We start from the raw sequence: 24,255 nt of genomic DNA on the forward strand, positions 1-24,255 counted from the left end.
GTGGATACTTTGGATATTTTGTTTTCCTTTTCCAAGCGTTACAGACAGCTGAGATCTGAGAACTCAGCGGCCCGTTTTATCTTTCGATTACGACTGTGCTCTTCGTGACATTTTGTATAATACAAATGTGGGTTTTTCAGTCGCATGCCCCTGACTATAGCTTCCTTTCAGCTAAAAACAAAAAAAAGGGATGCATGCCAAGAACGTAACTTCAGAATCCCACAGTTAGTCTGCCGTGCAAAGACAGAAAACTGCCATCTCACGTCATGCTGCTGACAGTGCAGCGTAGTCGAACGCATAATTATGTGGCAAATTATAAATGGATTGTGGAGAATGTTTTATGGAGAGTCCATCAGGTGCAACCCATTTGCAAATTAGCTTTCGCTCACTAATACGCTGCATTAATGTATTTCCTCAATTCATGTTGGCGTTTTTGTGATGCGGGTTTTAATTTGTTATTTGACGCTTTTTTTCCCCCCACATCACAGTGGAAGTTAAAAAGCAAAACTGAAATGTTGCACTACCATATTGATGTTTTAGTTATAAAACCCCATTATCCTGTAATCCTGTTGTTGTTGTCATACTATTACACATCTGTGTGATGTTAGTTTAATGTGCTTTTTTTTTAATAATCACACTATATTAGATTTACGCTTACAACTAGTTGTTTCATGAATGGTAACTGTTTTTTAGTTTTATGTGCTGATTAAAGGTTTTCATTATCGTTCCAGTTTTCATATCATACACACCTGTAAATGACTATTGGATCTTAATGAACTCATCTTCACATTCCATGTTTTTAGTGTCCCAAACTGCTCTTGCTTCTTCATATAACAATATCTCCTCCTTTCTCTTTCTCTCTCTTTTGGCCTTTCCCCCAGGGTTTGTAAGTTTCGACAACCCAGGTAGTGCCCAAGCTGCCATCCAGTCAATGAATGGCTTCCAGATCGGCATGAAAAGACTCAAGGTGCAACTGAAGAGGCCAAAGGATGCCAACCGTCCCTACTAGCCCGCGCCCCAGCCAGCCACCGCCACCCTGGCGGCCGGGGCAGCTGTCGAACACAGGGAAAGACAGGTTAGGCATCAGTGTTGACTCCTTGAGGAACACCTGTTGTCAGTTTAGTTTCACAGGTGGTTTCTTGAGTGCATGCACAGCTATTGCAAATTATACTGGCAAACACTCACCAAACAAAACCAGGTGTTGACATTCCCACAATCCTCCCAGGACCATGACTACAAACCTAAATAAATAAATAAAAATAATGTAACCAATACATTGAATTGTATAAAATATAAAAATTGTATAAAGAGAGCCTATGAGATATTAAAGTTGAAACATTTTGTTTAAAAAAAATGTGCTCGTGTTGAATTTGATGCCAGCAACACACAAAAAACAGTTAGAAGCATGGTATGTTTACCACTGCATTGCATCACCTCTTCTCTTAACAGCACTCTGTAAGGGTTTGGGAACCAATGAGACCAAATGTTCACCTATAGAGAGCAAAATCTTCCCCAGTCTTCCTTGTTAAAGGATTTTCTGCCCAAGAATCCGCTGTCTTTTGTTTCATAAATTTTTGAAAAAAGAACTGACAGGCCTAGACTGTATACAGGTAGTTATAGCTGCTCCTAATATGAAGCAACGCTGTTGTAATACCCGCAGAATGGGGTTTAGTGAGGATGTAAACAAGGCCTTATCTCAAAAAGACAATTGAATGGCAGCATGTGTTGCTTCAAAACCTCTTTGTAACATTCACTACCACCAAGTCTCAGATGTTCAAGTTATCCATGTGATGTACAAAAGCATTTACAAACCTATACCATCTGAGATGCTTTTACACTTCTACTATTTACCTCAGAGAATGCAGCATCCATGCAGGACAATTAGAGATTTTGATTCAAGGACTATTCCTCTTCATGTTAAAAATGTTTTGTTTGTTTTTTATCTTTACATGATAGTCAAAACGTTTTTGGATGATGCACTGGTATACTTGTACAGTAGTAATGATTTCCACTACACAAAATGCTTTTAATGCAGAAGCATCAACATCAGTTTTCAGCTTTTTCAGTATCTTGTGATCCTCTGATTCAGCCTCGTTGAGAAACTCTTCATTTTAATCCCCAATTGTGTTCACTGTTGTGCATGAAAGCACTCACTGAGCATGCTCATGTTTTCATTGAACAGTGAAATGATTAAATCGTTTTTCCTGCTAAAGAACAAGAGGAAATTTTGCAGCTGTTGTCTTACCCTTTATTGAAGATGACAATAATGATTTTTTTTTTTTGTTATCATTAGTCACATGCAGATATTTCCCAAGACAAGCTGAGAGTGAAACGTGACATTTCAGGGAATTTCAGCAGCGACTGCATTGTCTAAAACTCCGGCAGCTTTAACCTGCTGACAGCTGTGTTACAGTGCCTCACGTGCAGCACACACACCTAACAACACTCTCGCCAGAGCGCCGTGTGTTCTTGGGCAAACAAGTGTCACTCACATCGCCTTCTTCGGCGGAAAACACTCTTAGCTCCGTGCATCATTCGCTGAAAACAAGAGTGCTGTGATGCACAGCGCTAACGGAAATGTCCCACACACACAGGGGGCAAAGCAGACTAGTTAAAACATATTGAGAATATAAGATGTTAAATGTAATTGTGAACCATAAGACGCGTCTATCTATACTGAAAGTGAAACCTTGTTTTGATGTCAGCTTCCAGGCTGGCCGAAAAAAGTAGCCTCCTCTATTTGCAGAACGACTTTACAGTAAATGACCCTGTATGTTACCTCGTAGGTAAAAGATAATTGGTAAATGGTTCAGCATGTTGCACAGGGAAGAAAGTGCTTCCAAGGGAGAGGCATTTATTACCCCTCAGGCAGGTAATTGTGCTGTTCCTCTTTGTCTCCTCCCTTCATCTGTGTGATGGAGAGTTTAGGCTGTGTCGTTCATTCACTACTGATGACTTCATTCAAGGGCAACTTATCACCCACTCACAAACTAACTGAACCATACCAGACAGTGTCCTGAGGCAAATCACTGCAGGTGGAAGAGCAATCTCATATGAATTTGTCATCAAATGTGTGCCGCCACTCCTTTTGATATGTAAAATGATTTTTTTAAACTGAATGTTGGAGAAAACATCTTCTGATTTCCTTTTTTTTTTTTCCCAGAGCATCATTACGCTCTCAACTGATTAGCGAGCTGCTTTTCGACTTGCATCACCAGCTTTACTATTGGTATTATCATCTAAAAAAATAAAAATAGAATAAAATAGAATAATAACACACTGTTGGCACAACAGCAAGCTAGAGTACTCTTATTTAACATCCTATGACACGGTAAGGTGTGTCTCGATTAGAATCCCTTCACCATTTCAAAAACAGGATTGAAGAGTTTGTTTTTTAATAGAAACGAAAAATTTGTTTCATCGCGTAGAAGATAACAACGGAGCTGCAGCCAGGAAGCCAGATTAATTCACTGCAGGATGAGCACTGATTTGTTTTGAAAATTGTCTCAGCAAAATGATCTTTGTTTATCCACACCAGGACTTAGAGTCTTAGTGCTGGCTAAGACGCTTTAGAGAGGCAGGTGTCCTGTTAAGTATTCTGCACCGCTCCATCTGCATGTAAATACAGCAAAAATCAACAGAGAAGGAACACACAACACTGGTGACGTCATTGCTTCCAAAGAAAAATTAATTTAAAAATCAAAGCAAATATCTCTCCGTCATTTTTCTTGTTTTCCGGTATAATGTAGAAATGTGTAATGAAAGTTCAACGGCAAGCGACCTAGCTGTCTCATTCAATTATCTAAATCAGATCCAAGCAAGTGCACAAATGAACCGCAAAGCTAGACACACCTTCAAACCCCACAGCTGCTGGTATCAAAGTGCAGTTTTCGTGGGATACTTCTAGGAACCTAAGCAATCTGCAGAAAAGCTCGAGCCAGTGGCTATCCTGTGGAAAAGTGCAAGCATCAATGCATCGAGGTGCAAAACGTGAAACCTTGTGTTGTTTCTCCACACATTCCTTTACTCAAACAGTCCCTTTTTCTTCTGTGCTTTTCAGGTTTTGTTGAGCTGTTGATTATTTGCTACCCACCACTGAGTGCAAACTCAACATCTGGACCACTGAGGCTGCTTCAGAAAACAGAGGAGAGAGAGAGAGAGCGATGACCGAGTCAAGGACACCTCCTTTTTGGATGTACTAAAACTTTGGAACTCAGAGTGAATTTGTACCAGCCTGGTTAGCCCCAGGACTTTTTTTCCCCTCTTCTGCACACATATACACACTTCTTTCCCCACAAAACCCTGCTTGAATGACAGCTACCTTTTCTGGACCACAAAAACTTTTACTTGAACAAAGAAAGGAGGAGAAAAAAGTAAAAGAAACTACATCAAACCTCCTTACAATGACCAACCCCGCTGAACTCTTGAAAGGAATACGGATGTCAAAAGTCCAACAAGAACAAAACTTTGAAAAAAAAAATATAAAAATAACAAAAAAAAAAAAAAAAACAACCACAAAAAAAACCACAAACAAAAAACATAATAGCGGATTGCCGTAGGAGATCTTTCATTAAGATAGTGTGGAGCAATTGAGTTTTGAAGACCAATTTTTAAGATTTGAAACAAGAAGGGACAAATTCTCTGAGAGAGAACTTAAGTAGGAATGTGACATTTTCACGACACAGATTGGCTTCGATTTGGGATGGCCATCTTTAGCTCGGAGTGCCTGTCCGTTTCCAGGGGATACCGTTGCCGAGGAGCGCCATAGCAACAGTCTCCAGGGAGTCTTATCCATCATTCCTTAGTTGTTTTAGGGACCAAAAGACCAAACATTTTTATTGCTGAGGACTTGTAGCTCTAATATACTCGGACCACTGCATCTCTGTCAGCCAGCGTGGCTGGGGAGTTGCACTTAAAAGAAGTGTACATTACGAATATATACAACACATGTATATATACATATATATTGCTGATATGCTTTTTGAATACAGGCAAAACTATTTCAGATGACCAAATGGGGTCTCTCACTTCGCTAGTTTACAATTACTCAAAATGTTTATTTTTTTCTCTTCTCATTTTGTCTCGGGAGGGATGGCGAGTGCATGGGAGGGGCTGCTCTGTATCACAGCCTTATCTTTTTTAACTTGACATCCTAACCTCATAGATAGAATAACATCAGAAATGTTTGAAATATATGAACTTGTTTATATTTGCAGTACATATATATGTATAACAGGCATTCAAGCAAATGTATTCATATATACAGTATATATGGATAAATAGATATTAATCACAAATATATGTATTTATATGCACATATTTTATATATGTGTGTCTGTATATAGAACGGCTACTGACTATGTTGAGCTGTAATTTTTTTGTAGATTTTAGCTGGAGTTTGAAGCATTGCTCTGCTTGGGAAGAATCGCAAATCTGGCAGCTCCCAAAACTGCAGGCATTCCTTTCTCTGATTACCTATATGCTGACACACAATATATTGCTAAAAAGATTCATGTGTGATGAAACACATATGGTGTACATATTATCTGAAAATGCAAAAAGCCAATCTCAGTAGCAGGCTTTAAGAGAATCAGGCTAGATGATTTTAGAGGAAAAGGACAATTATCTTCGACTCTATTCCAAACATATCTTTTGAGCTTACACACACACACGCACACATGCATACACACACAAACTTCTCTTTGAAACTTGAACCAAAATGAAAATGTCTCACAACCCTTGCTCTCTTTTGCATTCAGTAAAGTGCATGTAGCGTATGGGCTGTCACCATGTCAAGGTGTGCCTTGTCACCTGCAGAATCTGCCATCAAGCACTGTGCTCTCAGAAAACAAAGAAAAAAAAACTGAACACACACACACTACTGCAAGTAGCCAGCGCGCTATTATGATGTCAAAACTACAGCCTGATCCATATCATTTTTTCAGCTGCGTAGAGAGCTTCAGTGCATGTCAAATATAACAAAAATTGTCCAAGCACTGTTGGTCCATCATTGTCTTTGGGGGGGGGGGGGGGGGGGAAGCATTTAGGTCTAATGTAGATTCATGCGATACCACTTCAAACTTCAAACAAAAGCGGGCATTAGGTAACCTTCTAGCACAGGCACTAACTTTTCAAGTTGTGTGCAAGGCACCTGAGACTAAGTTCCACTAGTTGGAAGGTAATAAAGGGTAAAAATCAGGGCTGAAATGGGCACAATGTGGCTTGATAAGGGATGCGACTGAGCTTACTGGACCGAGGAGGATTTTAACCCTCTCAAAGCAGGCGTTGCAGATTTGTAACACTTAAAAGCTAACAACCTGATTACCCCACATACATATTTTATGAGGTATTTTTACTCAGAAGTACCACTGCAGGTATTCTTTTGTGCATTAGCAACAAAAACTTAGTTTGAGCCTGAGAGGGTTAATGGCTGTGAAGGAGATGTGATATTGATGAATATGTCATAGAGCTGGCTTCCCTTTGAACAGAAAAAAAAAGGATTTATACTTGACATGAAGCATATCTTTTAGAAATTGTTATATTGCCTTACGTTAAGTCTTCATGCAATTATATATATATATATATATATATATATATATATATATATATATATATATATATATATATATATATATAAAGATAAAAGCTCTAATGAAACTGTAAAATGAAGCAATAAGTGTGAAAAACCATTTACCCATTACGCCTGCTGTATCACCGAGGCTGGTTTCATATTGCTTTAGCGTAGTTTCTCATAATAGTCTACAAAAATGGTATAAACACCTACTATAAACCTGAAAAAGGTCAACAGACTTGGATTTATTAGACCCTGCATTCAACACTTATTGAGCTGGTGGAGATTACTCAATGAATATTTATATATATGAATATTTATAAGGCTATATGACACTTTGGAAGACTATGCTTCCTGTTGGGTGCTGTTACTAGTTTTCCTATAAACTTCTCATTATGCCATTTCCCCAGTGTCTCTGTTTAACCTTTTTAGCAGTTTGAATAATTTAACATTTACCTTCCAAATCCAGTGAGTCTAAAAGACACCAGTGCACATCCCAGAATGCCTCTGTTTGTGTGTGTGCCACTTAACAATCTCCTGAGCGTGGCATACAGTTAAACCAGATGACCATCGAGATCTCTTTTTTTGTTCTTTTCTTCCACTAACTTTGGTGGATTAGTACGAAACCTCTAGCTCATCAACCTGACCTGTCTCTGTCTAACAATAACATCCGAGGCAAAATATCATATGTCTGGTGTCCCTGATCGCAGCACTGTGTGCCCTTTTTTGACTGCCCCGCTGCTCTGAGAAAATTAGAAAGAAAAAAAACTGCCATCACAGTCTGTGCTTCTCGTATGATTTGTTTGAGCAATCAGTCATTTTTTTCCCACGGCGAACGAAGTAAGCAGACGCAGAAAGATGTGCGAGAACTCAAATGCCAACCAGCTCATCTTCATTTGCTCCAACTTTAAGCTGCAAGTTTACATGAGAAAAGTGAAAAACAAAGTTTAGTGGTTCAAAAACAAGAAACAGAGGAAGTTTGAATATAAATATATATATATAAATATATACATAAACTGATGAATATACTGTAAATTGTTTCTTTTTTTGCTCTGTTTTCCTCTGTACATAGGTTTGCATATTTTATAGGACTTTTACTTCTATCTACAAGGACTGGATAAAGTAATTTAAATACTTAAAAAAAATATATGAATGAAAACATGATAATGCTCATTAAAACCAGGTACAAAAAAAAATATTCGCTAGGATACGGTACAAACTGTAGGACCTGACCAAGGCATTTATCCAGAATACAGTCAGGGAGAGCATTGACCTCAGTTAGAGCTTAGACACACATTGACCTATTTTATAAAAAACAAAACAAAAAAGAAATACTTTAATGGGTTCTATTCATTTATCTGTTTGTTTAGATATTTATTTATAAGTCATGTCTGAAATGATAAGCATGCTTTCATGGCATTATTTTTTTATGAGTTGGTACGTGACCAAATAGTTTTTATATGACATGCATGGGCCACTGTTGTGGTCCACAGATGATCATTGTTCCTGTCTGCAGGACCATGCCTTCAGAACTTCTTTGATGACGGAGAAAAACGCTCCTTTTGACCAAGTGATGTCAAAGACAGATTTGAATTATTTATTTCATTGTCTGTTTATTTATTTGTTTATTTATTTGTGCTGTTTGAGCCAAGATCTGAGCTCTCATTACTGACACTGATCTGTTTTCTTGCAAGCGTTAACCTTGAATCGCGACACATCTTACCGCTCAAGTATTGGAAGTTTAACCACTACTAAGACTGCTTCTACATTTTTCCTGTGGCTTGCAAACTACTCACAACAATGCAGTACAACACTAAAGCCTTATGTATATTTGTAATTATAAATGCATACTGTTCTGTTCATTTAAAAAAAAAAAAAAAGGAAAAGCTTTGTTAAAAGATCGTTTCAAAATAAAATGCCACCGTTAAGCAAAGTGGGGGAAATAGTAATCCCTAGTTAAACACATCTTAAATCAACTGTTCAATCAGAAGAGACGCCTTGAGGTCAGTATAAGTTGCTGCTAATATTTAATGAACTAATGTCTGGTTTATTGTAAACAACTTTTGAAAACTGTATTCCCTTCCCTTCCTATTCTCCCCATTGTGCTTCATTTTGTTCAACAGAGCTCTGATCTTGTTCAACTCACGTGTTCTACCGAGAACTAAATTCAATGAAAACTGCACTATTTCATCCAAAAGAAATTTGAGTTCCTATCATTTTTTTTTCGGTGCTGTTATCAGTGATTTTTATTTCTAAAGCTCAGTAGTGTTGCTAGAATCACATTTTACTTCATGTGGTTTTCAAAGTGTTCTGGAAATCTATTTCCCAATTTCAGCACATATGGAGGGGGGTGATGAATGTTGCATATTAAGCTTTGCCAGGTTCCTGATGAGCCAAGCTTCTGATGGGCAGCACGCTTTAGGCTCCCGCCCCCGTCTCTCCAGACTGCACCATTCTCTGGTCCCCTGGACTCTTCTTTTGTAATTCTAAATGAATGATGCGTCTCAGCTTAGCCCAATAATAAAGCACAGTCTAGAATAAAATACTCTGTGTTGTGTCATAATTACTGCTGATTGGTAACTTCTTGATATAAGATTCCCCTGGTTACTTTGGGGTTTACACAATGGCAACAGCTGTCTGCTACAGGATAGTTGTCACATGTGTATGGAACCGACTATGTATAATATTTCCAGTAAATCAGAGATTTATAAAATTTGCATCCTTTAGCCAGATGCACAGTGGAAAATTATGTCATATTGGCAATTTTTTACAAACGAGGCTTGAAAAATAAACATTTATTAGTATTTAAAAAAAATTCTACCAATATCACAATCTATGCAAACCGTGTGACATTGATTCTGATTTTAGAAAACCAATAAAAAGTTAAATGAAAAACATTTAAAAAAAAAAAAAAATGGACACAGCTGACTGAATCTTTTTCATGCTCCTCATTTTTTTCGTCAGCAAATGAAGAAAATATCTTCTAGTATTTTGCTTTCTTCCAGGTCTTGCTGAGTGCTCTGAGGACGAGGTCCACCAGGGGTAAGCATGGTTTGGCTCACTGATTTGGGGGCAGTATGAGCCGGTCTGTGTTGCAATGCTCTGGCTCTTTGAGTGGTTGTCTTGCATTGCTCAGGTGCAGAAACAGGACTAAAGATATCCAATAACTCAACCAGAGAAAAGTCCAACCTGAAAAAAAAGAAAAACTTTAGGTTAGGTTTCTAGCCCCCGCCCCCCCCCCCCCCCATTTTGCTTTTTTAGCCTCCACAGCTTGTTTCAAAGGTTGAATTGACACAGGCTACATTTATGAGCCCTGTACAGAGGAAACACTTTAAATGAGCTTTCTCACTGTGGTTTCATTGTAGCAGAGGAATGCACACAGAAAGCCTGCCAGTTACATTCTGCTTAACTATGAGGGCACATAAACAGAGCAAGCTGAGAGACTGACATCACAAATGTACAAAGCAACATCCAGTTAGAGCTAAAAACAAAGCAAAAAAAACCAAAACACTTGGGTGAGAGTTTTGCTTTCTTGTGGTCTGTGTTAACAACTGAAAGGTGAACAAAAAATATTTTCATACAAGTGTTAACAAATCTTTCTTGGTGAAGTGCCTACTGAACCCTAACAAGCAGCGTTAACAAGTCCAAACCACTGGGGCGTCCCAGCAGAAAAACACAGTTTCTTGCAGGTGTGAGAGAACAAGGGGGAGAGAACCCAGTGCCTTCTCCCCTGGAATAGAAATGAGGGGAATGTGCGGTGAAATAAATAAACCAAAACAGGGGAGATTAAGCTAATAGAGATTCAATCCCTCAGTCTGGCTGGTTTGATAAATTATTCAGTGTATACACAGTCGAACGACGGCCATTCCAGATACAAAACATGAATTCTTTAAAGCACGCTCGACTGATGTTGCTAACATAATTCTCTGCTCGTTTAAAGCCGCATCGATTTGCATTGCGCGGCTCTGCACACAGCTCTCCCAGGTAAGGCCGATCCTTGGGATGTACTTGTTGATATGCATGCGGGTGGTCAGCACACAGACGCAGTGGTGAAACTTCCAATCAGGGTGCATTTATGTTCCTCAACACGTAACTATGGACCTTGATATGTCATGTTTTCAAACTAACTTCAGGCTTCACATATCAATAGCCGAAAAGGCTTTTAAAGGGCTATATTTTGCTTTAGCAACATGAATTCATGTATGTACATGTTTGAGCAAAGGGATTTGATTGGGGGAAGAAAGAAAAAAAAACAAGAAAAGAAGCTCAACTAAGTAAATCTGTCTTCCTCATTTGGTCTCCTGCCTGTCAACAGCAAAGGAGAAAAGAGGAGAAAGTCTGAGAGCATGAGTGAGAAGGAGTGTGTATGTGCCCGCTTGTAAGAGAGAGTCTGGAAATGACTGCTGCTTTGTGGATAGAGATGGAGGCAGAGAGGGAATGTGGGGGAGGGACTTTGGCTGGGTTGCTTCGCTCGAAATGTGAGAATTTGCATTTTTATTTGTTGATTTATTTAACGGACAGGGCTCTCAAACAGCCATCCATCAACAAACGACATGTTGGTAATGAATAATGCATCACTTACCGGCGGTCACAATCTATAACAAGGGTAGTGCGGGGGGTAGGGGGTATAGTTTGGGCAGCAGTATTGGGGGGTGGCAATGGGTAGGGCGAGGGAGGGCTGCTGGCACAGAGATTGCATGAAGGCCAAAGAGAAGAATGCCAATAGATTTTCAGAGGGGGTATACGGTGCGACAAAGAACTTCATTTCTTGGCTCCAGTTTGCATGAAGTAAAGTTGTGAATTGATGATGGATATTTATATCTCCCAAGGGAGTCCTGGCAGAATCATTTTTACTGTGTGCTTACAGATAAAATACATGGACAGCAGTAGCAGCAACACACGTTTCTGTCACTGTTTTTTTTTTTAAAAAGAGAAAAATAAGGTCTTGGACCTGGAATGTCGGGTCATTTTGAGAGCATCTGAAGACATCACGTTGTCAACATAAAGCATTTAGTACTTTTATCCTTAGGACAGGAAATGTAACAGAAAGGAGACTCGGACAAAGTTTAATCTTGATTTTGAAATTTAAAAACGTGTTATAATGACTACTGTGAAACAGTAGATGTGCGCTGCTCTGCTTTCAAATACTTTTTAAATGCTTCAAACTCGTACACCAAGAAGTCTTCAGAGTACAATAAAAAAATAAAAATAAAAAATAAAAAACACAACTACTGGACTTTATTTTCCCCAATTTATCAGTTACAGAGCTTCTGTTTCTCTTTTCTAGCTCCATGAGGCCAGATAAAAATTTTCAGAAAACTTCTTCAGCATATGCTACTCACCACCTCCTTCCCACTCATAACTTTCACTGCTTGTTTGGCTTTTCTCTTTCATTAAAGATAGCCGTCTCGCCCCGGCGCCTCTTTTCATTTGCAGTCCAAACAGTAAGATAAAAAACCTATAATGGCCACTGTGTATATCCCGCATGTCAATTTCCCAGCCAATCAATAGCAGGCGGGCAATGGCAGGAAGGATCAAGATGAGATGGGCGGCGTGCGCTGGAACTGTCTCATTACTAACTAGCACAGGATTCATGAAAGGATTAAAAAGGTCACTTAATGTTAACCTCAGTTTGGTTGTGCGATTTGCACATCAACATCGAATTGGTTAAGATTAGATGGTTACAAGAGCTATTTTGTTGCCAAGTGAAGGAGAACGCTTCAGGTAACATGGGGAATTTTTCAGTAAGATTTTTTTGTTTGGTTTTGTTTTGTTTGTTTGTTTTATCTTTAAAGATATTTAAATAAAACAAGTTTAATAGTGATAATAAAGCCATTCTTTCTTTAAACAACCTCAAATATCAAAACTTGATGTGGTTGTTCCCATGATTCACTAACCAAAGCTATAAAAGATTTCCCCCCCCCCACACACACACACACACACACACACACACACACAGATGAAAATAAGTATTTTTGAAAACTAGCACCAAACCACACATTACTGATCTGCTAAAGTCAGGCCGCTCTGACAGGTTTCTGATGAGCTCAGAGCAACAACATATTGCCTTCACTTCATTCACTGAATTCTTTTACAACTATTTTTATTCTCGGTATTTTGAACACCAGCTAAGGGAAAGACATATGTCTAATACGATTCAGTGGATTACCAAAGGATTATAAATATCTGAAAAGATGCACATGAAAAAAACATGTTGCAAGAAAACCACAAAAGGCATCTGAGACACAGACTTCCTCATTACTGGCACAAAAAAAAAGAAGAAAGAAGACATTGTGTATCTAAGAGTAGAACAATTTTAATAGGCTTTGGAGGTGAAAATGAATGGTAATAAGATCTGATACTCCAGATCCCCTGCTGGAATTAATGGGCATCTGCTAGAGCTCACAGTTCAACTTGGACCAGGCGCTGCTTTATTTAAGAGTTAATCGTCAGAAGTTGGAAACTTCAAGGTGTTTTGAAGAACTATCCTTCAAAACAAGGAGGGGGAGGCTGTCTCACAGCTAGTGTATCTGCTATCTACCACTGCATTTACAACAAGGTAGAGGAAATCTGACATTACAGAAAAGAATTGCTCCAGTGTGGAAATAATAATGGCTTTAAAGGAAAGCTGTGCAGAATCACAAATTATTTTTTAGCATCTGATATTTTTTTTGCATTTAATTCCACTGCGGCCTTGGAGTCCAACTGAACATGCACATTGCACACGCATTAAGACAACACACAGTCAGGTTAATTACTATTCCATGTACAGAGTCCTTTGCATTTTTAGGAAATGCTTGCACTCAGTGATTCATCCCTATCTTCAAATCCCCTCACCCCCCTTCTTACATCTTTCTCACCGTTTCCACTACTATCCATCTGAACCTGCTCTACCTTTCCTCGCTTCCCATTTTTTCACTTTATCCAATGCTCTCACCCTCAAACACACTTTTAACATCTCTCCCTCACTTCTGCTTTCTTCGTCTCATTTCTGTGGCTGAGCGGACGGGGGGGGGGGGGTGTATCCAGAAGTCTGTTCAATTACACCTGCTGCAGGATCCCTGCTAGGACGACTAATGGAACGCAGCATGTCTCCTGACAGGCTGGCCGCAGCACTAGCTAGCCCAGTAAAAAGCTTCAATTAGCTTCTCGCAGCTCGAAAAGTTAGCTAGACTAAGAAAAGTCATCATTTAACCACAAACACTGCAGCAACAGCAAGCCCAGGAAAAAAACATTAAATACTTATATTCTAAATCTGCTGTAATCTTTTTGTTGGAAACAGGAGGAAAAGACACTCGCTGCCACAGACCACTAATAAAACACTCCAATTTATCACCTAGTTTCTAAGCTGCTACCTTTATTTCACCCATAAATCCTTGTGGAAAACATTCCTTAACCCGAGGACCCTCAGTTCAGAATTTTAGATAAACACAGATTCATGACTTCTTACATCCTTCAGATGTTTGAACTGTGTTGATTTTTCATATATGTTTTTAAATCACAAATCTGCTGGCACAAGATTCACCATAACTGGTGGCCTGATGGCGACGGGTCAGTTAATAAATAAATACATAATAATAATAATAATAATAATAATAATAATAATAATAATAATAATAATAATAAAGTATGTTGGGGACCCTGACTGGCTAACTGCTGGCCTGTTGGGGTCAGTGAAGGCTTTTTCAGTGATCATGTACTCTCACATATGAGAAGTGTTTTTTCTTACAGTTAGTATACCAATAAGTCCTACAACACACCAAATGTTCAGTTAGATTAAATGTGAAGAAAAGCTACTTTTCAGCTGCTCCAACCCACCACTGGTGCATTTTACACAACAGCAGCACAAACAAACTAAGAAATTGTTCAAATGAAAGCTGTCAAGATATGCAAATGAACTGCTTGTTTAGTTTGCCACAATCTTTAAATTTGGCTGACTTTTTGTAATGATTGCTGGAGCAGACAGCAGCTACCCCAGCCCAGCGATACACAAATCATGGGCGAGTCTAAAAAGGGATATAGCATTTACTCCACTACATTTACTTTAAACCTTTAGTTACTTAATATTTGATCGATTTACCTTTATGACATAAAATTTTGTATTTCTTGTGTAGTATAGGGGAAAAATATTATGCTGGACACTGTAACACTTTAACACATTAACATAAATATTTCAACCACACAGACTGTTCTTCTGAGAACTACATTATCCAATATAATTGCTAAAAATGGACCACCCTTATAAACATTGTACAGCACTTTAATGAACTTACAAACTATTACAATAAATGTTTATTAAATTGTTTATTGATGTTTGTTACCTGGTGTCTGGAGTCTTTTGGATTGCAGATACTGATGTGTGCTTCCTCAGGCTTGCAGGTGATTCAGCAGGAGATGTGGCCATGTCCTTTGTGGGCTGTTTTAAATATTCTGAGGTCAAGAAAAGGATATATTTGCTTTTTTTATTAAAAATTTAACAAGGTATTTTAGTGATACATGAGAGTGCTAAAATATGTATTTCAAGCTAAACTGTTCCCCTGTCTCAAGCTAAACTGTGCAAACACTTTATTGATTAATTGATAATACAAGCTTACCACTGCCATTGTTCAGAGGATTAGGTACAGTTTCTGGATGCTTTTCATGCAAGCTCTGTCCTCCAGGATGTACTCCTGCATCATCACACACACTGTAGACAACATACAAAATGCATTAATGTTCCTTTCACATGTGTCTGGTTGGTGTGCAATATCTGTATATGCCAAAATTTGCTTTACCTGAAGGGTATATCTTGGTGCGAAGGATTCTGCACTTCTGTAACATCACTCCTAGTATTAGAGGAGCTGACCTCAGCTTGAGTAGCTGGTTGAAATCTAACACAGATATAGCAAGTTAAAATAGTCTGCAATGGTATAAACTGAAGTACAGAGGATGACACAAAATATGAAAAGACCAAGGATTGCAGACACGTAATGGATGTACCAAAGTAACTACCGTCAACAGCAAATACCGTTCTACCTTTTGTAATCAAGATGTGACTGCTGTAGTTGCTGATTCTGTCTCTGGAGCCTTTCCTCCTGCTCTGCCAGGCGTGTATGCAGCCTCTCTCTCTCCATCTCTAACTGCATCTTCTGCAGCAGCAGCTGGTGCCTCTTCTCCTCCCAGTCCTCCTGACCCAGCAGAGGCCTGGTCAGAGCTTCCTTGGCCCCAGAGTCCATGATATTCCCACTATGGAGCCTATGTGCAAATGCATGTTACATGCCATCTCCTTTGTGCCTTGCTAAAATTTTCAACATGAAAAAAGGAAAGTAATGCTGGTATGGCTGAATACTGTACCTTTTACACTCATCTTGGTTAAAGGTATCATGGTGGCTCAGACGAGAGGAACTGTGAATTCTTTGCTGCTGTGTTCCACAGACAGTGCCTTGATCCCTGCATTCACAACACTCACATCTGTGGGATGAGTGTGGGCCCCTGCACTCTATTTTTTGACAATTATGCTGTATTACTGGCCCATGAGTTGGACTTAACGGTCCATCACAAGAAAGACAAGCAGTGCTCCTAAATGTCCGTACTGCTCCTCTTCTTCCATAACCATTCCTGTATGCTCGAGCTTGTGGTCCTCCAGTAGCAGCGTGACTGAGGTATGAGCCATCAAAGAGTGAGCTATTAGCTCTGCTTGTAGATGTCCTATTGGGGAGTTCCTCACTACTGTGCACCTGGACAGAGAACAAAGAGGACAATTAATGTATTTTGGCCCATTAAGGAAGCCTCTGAAAAACTGATGGGAGTTTTTCAGCCAAAACATTCGACTGCTCCATAAAACTTTAATTTAGAGCTGGCTGCAAAGCTGAAATTTACCAATACGGAATTAGGCCTCGCTTAGCAACCTAATTTGCTCGCGTTACTATGTGCCGTAAAAGCTCCCCATTTGCTTGCAAGAGCAATTTCACAAGAACTCACATTTCACTTGCACTCTATGTGAGCTGCTGCGACCCAAGGCATCTTTTTTGGTCTACTTCCTTCCATTTGTGCACATAATTACTGTGGCTGTGTACTGAGTTAAGAGATACCAAAGAACAGTTCATATAAAAGGTAGTAGGTGAGCACATGCTCTGTAGACACTGGTAATGAAAATGATATGATGATGACACTGATGATCCTCTTGTGCTAAAGTGGTGATTTCACCATGGACCTTGTATAGCTATAATATAAAAGGGATAAACCTGTGTTTTTCAACTAAACACAAGTGACAGGTGAGCAAAGATCATGAACATTATGAGATAAACATAAGGAGAAAAGCCCATTTTATAGTAGACTGAGAAAGAGACTGACTAATTTGCTGAGGGTCAGAGAGCAGGCAAACACACATTATTCAGAGCCACTGCGGACAATGAGGTTGGCCAAGTCATCCATTCATACAGAGGCTGCAGCCAGAGAGGCATCTTCGCCTTTAAAGTGTCACCTTGAGAGAGTTTTTACTAGGTTGTAGTCATATTGAGGTAGTGACTGTGGACTGTAGTGATTTGTTATAAATTATTATGGCACTTGGCCATGGAACAATGCCTCTTGCATGTGTTTCCACTGGATTTTTTTGTATGTGACTGATGGCAAACAGGGCTATTGCCTGAATGTGGCTCCCATAGGAGAATGGCTGTCATTTTATTGTGCATTTTCCATTGCAATAGAAACATAAAAGGAAATGTGTGTACATATAACCTATAACACACACACAACCATTTTATCCCATATCTTACCTTACTGTGACTTGATGGCTGGCTAAGCTGGGCAATGGACTGATTGAGCTTTGCCTGTTGCTGAGAAATGTATTGTTGGTAGAGCCCAAGCAGCTCCTGGCACTCTTTGTACTGCTGCTGCAGACCTGGAGGACCAAGGGTTAAGTAACTAACAAAGTAGAACAACAGCTAAACTGAAACAAAAGAAACCCTTAGAGTAAAACATAACCACCACCCCAGATTTGGCTGAGAAATCATGCAGTGAGTTCCATCAAATTGTGTGACTGAAAGAAATTCTGGCTTCACTATTTGATTCAAATAGGAAGGAGTTTTCATTTTCATTCAAAATAAATAAATAAATCTTACAAATCCCTAACGTGTAGCTCTTTGATGAGTTCAATTTTTGCTGAGAAGTAGTTTTAGTAAAAGAAAAGTTTCTCCTGTGCTACTTTGAAGATGCTGGATTTAGATCGACAATCTGAATTAAAACCTTGTTTCCGTAATCAATTACACATTGGACCAGAAAAGTAGAGAAAAGGCAAAGCTGAAAACAGAGACAGGGAAGAGTCCAGCAAAATCAAAGTTGTTGTTGTGGCACAGAGCTTTCACCATCTGGGCAGGGCCAAGCTGTTTTGAGCTGAGCTGGGCAATGCCACGCCAGGCTATCTGCCAGACAGAGAGCTGGCAGACACAAGAAAACTAATCTGGAGCGGGACTACTGCTGCGCCTCAGGAGCCCCACTAATGACAGTGGCAGCACCACACCACACCCGCACATACAAAGATAATGAGCATGAGAATGGAGAGACTGCACACAGACATACTCGCACACATTCAATAATCATTGTCAATCTGACTCTCTAGTACAAACATAAAAACAGCAAGACACGAGAGCACAAATTCCCCACCTGCACTGTAAACAGCCCGCACACAAACACTACAATAAAGCAAGTAGTACACACACTCCCACCCAAGCTGACCATAAAGTGTGTTCCTCTAGGCCATATCTTTTTATGATGGTGCCCCTGCTCCCCCAGCTGATGAGTTTCTCAGCATCCATTTGGAAAAGAAACCCTCATTTTAAAGAGAAAATCAAAGTTCAAAGAAGAGTCTTATTGAAGGAATAGTTGGCAGAACACTCCATAAGAAAACACTTTGGTTGTTAGAAGACTTCAATCAGGCTGTGGAAATGAGACACAGGGAAAGAGAAGAGAGCGGTGACGACTTTGAATTGAGGACCAGACACCAGACAAAAGCAATGCAACAGCTTCCATAAACACTAGAAAAATGCGAGGAAATGTTTTGATTGAACCCTCCGTCTAACTAGGGCTCCTCTACCGCCTCACTGATCTCCATGGAAGCAGTTCCATACACAGAACTTAAGGACATCACAAGGACATCACATCATGTAAACCTGTGTTGGGAGGTCTATTTATGCAGCATGAATAAAAGTCCTAAAGGGGAGATAGTGAACATGCTTATACAACTAAACCTCACTGAAATCCAAGGTAATGTGTGGTGTGTTCAGGGTTTGTTTTTCTTTTAAATGCATATTTTACCACAATATAAGGCAATTCCCACTTTATGTCGGCATACAAAGCAGAGACCACACGCAATCTAAAACACACAAGCAAAGTCCATCTGTGCTGAACACCCAAGCAGGCTGCAGCATCATATCATCCCAGTGCATAGATGAACATAACATGTGTTAATGTGTTGACAGGGTAATGCAGTCCCTGGATAGCAAGTGCTAGGTAATCTGAACCGAGTGGCGCAACACTGATAAGATTCCACTTCTCAGCCAGTCGCTACACTAAACATGCTTCCTCTACAGCCTTGGACATCAGCCAATGGGGGCCAAGCTCTCAGCAAGCCCCTAGTTTACATCAGAGCTGCAACGTGCCAACAATGACTTACTCCTCCCCCCTGCTCCAAAAATACTCCGAATCAAGGGCTTGGGTTGAAGAGGCTTCAGACGGGGTCTGTCAAAATGATTCACTTCCCTGTCAGGCCGAGGCTCAAATGAAATAATGAAATCCACTTCAAGGTGGAACAAATTTGCACAGGAGGGGGGAATATTTTAAAACCTGCTTTAGCACAGTGTGCCAAACAGATTGAGCCTGAGCTGGAATGTGAGAGGTATGGGGGCGGAGACGGATGTGTGAATATGTGTGAGAGTATGAATGTGTGTAAGGAAGAAATGGCGGGGAATTAATAGAAGGAGACGGTTTACATTACTGCTTCAATCCTGCTGAATCTGAAAAAGAGACATGAATGCCAAATCTCACAATAAACCAATACACAACTCCACACATCATCTTACAGTTATTTTAGAAAATGTCTGGAAATTTCCAAGAGTGAAGATGAAGAAAACCATTCTCAGGCATCTTCGAGACTCATTGATCAGAACTCTAAAGCAATAGCAGTTCTGAGGCACAGATGCACGACCTGGCATCAGTACAAACTGGCTGGTGGCTATGGAATATGTCAAATGGCACACCTACCAAAGCTTAAAACACAAGGTCCATAAAAAAAATATTACATTTATTAAGCATTATTTATTTTACATTAGGCTCACAACTGGTTCCATTCACTTTTATTATACTCCTGCAGAAAGAATGGCTATATATTCAAATATAAAGCTGTCGTATTTACCCACTGGTAGGTAGTAATTTATTGTAAAGGACTACTGCACTACTTCCAAGAATAAAAGGTGAGTTACACAACAACAAGACCAAAAATCATCATAACCCCTAAAACATAACAAATTTGAATTTATCCAAAAGCAAGCATTTGATGTATGCTTATCACAAAAAGCACACTTGATAAAATTAGATTTCCGCATTGTAAATGTCACACATCAAAACCTTTAAGGCCAGAAATGGATTTAGCACTCCTGTGATAGAGGAATGCCAATGCCAATGCATTCCTCTATCAAATGCCATTTTAGTAACACGCAGCAGAACTGTTGTGTCCCTCTCTCCATGGCCTCAGGATTCCCTCCAATTGTTTCAGCTCAATAAGTGGCATTACATGTAGCACCTGCTGTGCCTTGTTCTGGATACAGAAAGTAAAACAGTATACCATGTTACTAACGCCACCTTGACTTGTGCTCGTGCCAACATGCCCTGAAGTAAAAAAGCATCCTTTCTATCTGAAACACAAATTCAGCCCTGTGTGCCAGTCAGCTCCAAATGTCAGCTGAACATCCCAAATATCAAGGGTACTTTTCCTTCTCATCCTAGTTGGCTTGGGGCTAAGGTATAGTCCTACATTCTTTATACCCCTGACATCCCTGAATCTTGGTGAGATAAGATAAGCTAAGGCGTAATGGAATTAGACTTGACAAGACTCTCATTCAGTGTGTTTGCCTTTGGTGTCTCCTTAACCTTTCGGAGAAGTGCCGAAACCTTCTGCCTGAGAAGAGCCTTCGTGACTCTTGCACACACTTTAAAAGACTACGTTCTCCCCCCCGGAGGTGCTTGGATCCGAACACTTTTTCCTCTCAAATACCTTTTTAATGGAGTTTAGAAGTTTGGTGTAAATGCCAAGTCTCCAAGCCAAAGTGCCTTTAATTGAGTTGTGCTTTCCTAATTTTCCCTGCCGCCGTTGCCAATTGTGCAATTTACCAGCCGGGTCAATTACTCTTCATATTTCGCAGTGTTTTTAACCTAAATTGACTGCTGGCCATACTCTAGTTTGACCTGAGCAGAATTGTTATGAAGACAGCAGATTGGGGTGTAGCATTACAACTCTAGCACCGTTAGACATGTTAGACCAACAAGAATCAGCTGTTGACCTGTCTGATCTCATTTTCTACAGGAGAAACTGAGAGATATTCTCTAACACTGAATAGTATGGGAGGGTGACAAAAAAACACGGTAAAAAGCAAATACTGTGGTCTTCTCTGTGAATATGAAAATTCATCTTTGGATGATAAGATGATTTAGATGGTTTAGGGCACGGCTCCAACCATGAAATTGATTCTGTACACAACAGCGGATAAGCTACAAGCACTCGCAAAAGACAACTGCAGCAGACATCAAGTAATATAAATTCATCTGCTCTACTTCTCTGCCTTTTGTATCAGATTGAAGGTTCTTGCCCAAAGACTGTAAATAGCCTTGCCTGAGACAACACTGCCCCCTGCAGACTTTCTTTTTGAACAGCACACACAATACAATCATATACAGTAAATACCATAATGAGAAACAAGGTGTTGGCTTTATGAAATGTCTTTTCTTAAATACATTTTACTTTTAGGGTTTTTTAAACATCAGCTTTAGCACAATAACTCCTTTTTGGTGTCTTTGCAGCAGCCTTATCACGTGAAGATGCATGTTCCAAAATAGTTTAAACAAACATCATTAAAGAAGGTCAAGTTGTCTGACAAACATTCAAACAGAACAAGATGAGCAGATCTGCTTTCACTGATTATAAACATAACCCAATGCAGCTCTCAAAAGAGCATCCACAGCCTTATCATTTCACTTAAAAAAAAAAAAATTCACTTCATATGGCCCATTAGGAAAAGCAGGGCATTATACATTGCAGCTGTCTGCTTGCTTTGAAAGGATACTTTCCCTTTCCTGTGCTATGATTTGGTTCTGTTGCTCTAGCTGCTGAATCTTGCATTCAAAATTTCCCTGTTCATCTTTCAGACGCTGCACCGACTCTTCTTTCTCCTCGCTCACTCTAGAGAACAGGGAAACAAAAGACAATTTAAAAATAAAATAAAAAAAGAAGGAAAACATATGAGGAGTTAATAAAATACATTTTAATTTCCATCACTATAAATTGTTAAATTCATAAAAGATAATAACGTTGGATACCTAGCCAGTTCTTCAATGAGATTTGCAATTCGTCGCTTATCTTCAGGACAAAGGTCTTTCAGACAGACCTCACTCTTTGCTTTGCTGACTTCAGAAATTACCTTTAAGAATATGAGAGTAAGAGTTAAACATACAGATTTAATAATAAAGAGTAGCAGTACTGTTTCTATATACACTCACTGGCCACTATATTTAACAAATTCATCTGTTTGTTAGGTTCAGCCAATCATATGACAGCAATTCATGTAGTCTAGTTCAGCGGTCCCCAATCCCCGGGCCTCGGACCGGTACCGGTCCGTGTGTCGTTTGGTACCGGGCCACGAGAGTTGAGGCTCAGGTGTGAAATGTATGGTTTTCAGGGTTTTTATCAGTTTTCAGCGTTATTTTGTTATCGTTTTTATCGTTAACTTGGTTTTTCTGGGTCTTTTCACGTGTGTTATGAATAAATCTTCTTTTTTCGGTACCAGTACTAGTTATATTTTGTTGTATTTATCCGCGACACCTTAAAGGCCAGTCCGTGAAAATATTGTTGGGCATAAACCGGTCCGTGGCACAAAAAAGGTTGGGGACCGCTGGTCTAGTTGACCTGCTTCATTTCAAACCATCAGATTGGACAATAGAAGATTTAAAAACATTGCTTGGTCTAATGAGTATTGATTTTTTCTGTGGTATCCAGATGGTAGTCTGAGAATTTGGAGTAAATAACATTAAAGAATGAATCCATCCTGCATTGTATTAGCATGATGGCTTTGGTGTAACACTAAAGTCTACCTGAGTATTAACCATGTCCATCTTTTTATGACCAGTGTACTATCTTCTGTCACATGACATGTCACAAAGCTCAAATAATCTCAAACTGATTTCATGAACATGATGAGGAGTTCACTACTCAAATAGCCCCAAAAGTCACCAGCTCACAATGCAAAAGAGCACCTTTGGGTTTTGGCGAACCTGGAGATTGACAATATTGATGTGCAAGTGGCAAATTTGAAGCAACTGTGTGATGCTAATACATCAATATGGACAAAAATCTTTAAGGAATCTTTCTAGCCCCTTGTTGAATTTATGCCACAAAGAATTAAGGCAGTTCAGAAGTCAAAAGGGTGTTCAACCTGATACTAGCAAAGCGTCACTAATGAAGTGGACAGTGGGTTTATTTGAGACCAAAAAAAGCACTATACGAATTTAAATTCAGTGCATTACATATTGCCATTTAATCAAAAAAGTTCAGCCGAAAAAAATCCTATGATACCTGTGAAACCGGAAGAAAAGTCTGAGGTGTCATCACAGCAGCATTGTGGTGAACAGACACGTCCTCCTTAGTATAAACCCCTGAGTGATCACTTTGGTTTTTGACTTCTCTCCTTTGCTTGGCCTGTTTTTTGCAGTCAGAAGTGCTCTTCACTCCCATCTTGTGGCCTCTTTTCTTGGATGTACTGGTACTGAGTGGTTTCAGGTTAAAAGGGGCCTGAGACGTCACTTCTCCGTCCACCCCTGAGGATGTTAAGAAGACAACAATAAGAGCCACTCTATATAAAGTTTTACTGTTTATCACTGGACTCACCAGGAATAAACACCAAAGGCCGTTCATCATCTGACACTGTGTGGGCATAACAAAAAGAGGATGGAGACACTCAAATTAAACAGCTGCAGATGGCTTTTACAGTGTTATTTTTGCTCTGTTCTGTATTGGGAGACCTAGCAGGACTAACTCAGTGTAAGAGGTAGCATGAATACCGTTATCATCAATAACAAACTATCCAAAATCAACTTGAAATAAGTGGTTAGGTGAGCAGTCTTTATCTTAACTATAATTAGCTACAAGCTCTCTCACTTCCTCAGAGAAAACAACTTTCTAGTACGGACGTAAAAGTAACACTATAACTCTACTTCGAAAAGCTTTATGTCTTCCTGTAAGATATATACAACTGTGAAGTGTTGGATAAGGCTAATGTAGCTCGATAAAAGTCAGCGTACCGCCATTCATCCAAAATATCCCCGAATTTTCACTTCTTTTCGCTGTTGCCGCCATGTTGAATCAACCGCCACCACTCCCAGGGAGCCAAGCGTTGCTAAGGAATAGATGTCCCGCCTTTCTCTTACAAGCAAAAATCTCATTG

The 24,255-nt window shown here is 39.5% G+C and overlaps 2 protein-coding genes across 14 annotated transcripts in view; one reads left to right on the forward strand and one right to left on the reverse strand.

Annotated features, from left to right (window-relative positions):
- The window catches only part of celf4 (CUGBP, Elav-like family member 4), an 88,431-nt gene extending 84,032 nt beyond the window's left edge, over positions 1–4,399 (forward strand). For 8 of the 12 annotated variants that reach the window (XM_026168528.2, XM_026168531.2, XM_026168530.2 and 5 more), the window contains 2 exons: positions 882–1,075; positions 4,061–4,399. In XM_026168528.2, coding sequence (XP_026024313.1) covers positions 882–1,009 — 128 coding nt within the window. In that variant the 3' untranslated portion in view covers positions 1,010–1,075; positions 4,061–4,399. Of the gene's footprint in view, positions 1–881; positions 1,076–4,060 lie in introns of those variants that run through there. The other 4 variants (XM_026168533.2, XM_026168537.2, XM_080301952.1 and 1 more) reach the window with 2 other exon arrangements.
- Positions 4,400–9,351: 4,952 nt separating this feature from the next.
- kiaa1328 (KIAA1328 ortholog) lies at positions 9,352–24,244 on the reverse strand. 2 transcript variants are annotated; one of them, XM_026168538.2, is made up of 12 exons: positions 24,113–24,222; positions 23,700–23,735; positions 23,388–23,629; positions 22,136–22,236; positions 21,883–21,998; positions 17,326–17,450; positions 15,905–16,287; positions 15,587–15,805; positions 15,346–15,441; positions 15,166–15,257; positions 14,893–15,001; positions 9,352–9,760 (listed from the first exon to the last, which is right to left on the reverse strand). In XM_026168538.2, the coding sequence occupies exons 1-12, from the start codon at positions 24,165–24,167 to the stop codon at positions 9,532–9,534; spliced, it is 1,803 nt and encodes a 600-aa protein (XP_026024323.2). In that variant the 5' UTR covers positions 24,168–24,222; the 3' UTR covers positions 9,352–9,531. The 2 variants fall into 2 exon arrangements, with proteins under 2 accessions (XP_026024323.2, XP_026024324.2); XM_026168539.2 differs by lacking the exon at positions 23,700–23,735 and having other exon boundaries at positions 24,113–24,244.
- Between the last annotated feature and the right edge of the window lie 11 nt (positions 24,245–24,255).

The sequence above is a fragment of the Astatotilapia calliptera genome, chromosome 5 (genome assembly GCF_964374335.1).
Source record: "Astatotilapia calliptera chromosome 5, fAstCal68.1, whole genome shotgun sequence".
In the NCBI taxonomy this organism is placed as follows: domain Eukaryota; kingdom Metazoa; phylum Chordata; class Actinopteri; order Cichliformes; family Cichlidae; genus Astatotilapia; species Astatotilapia calliptera.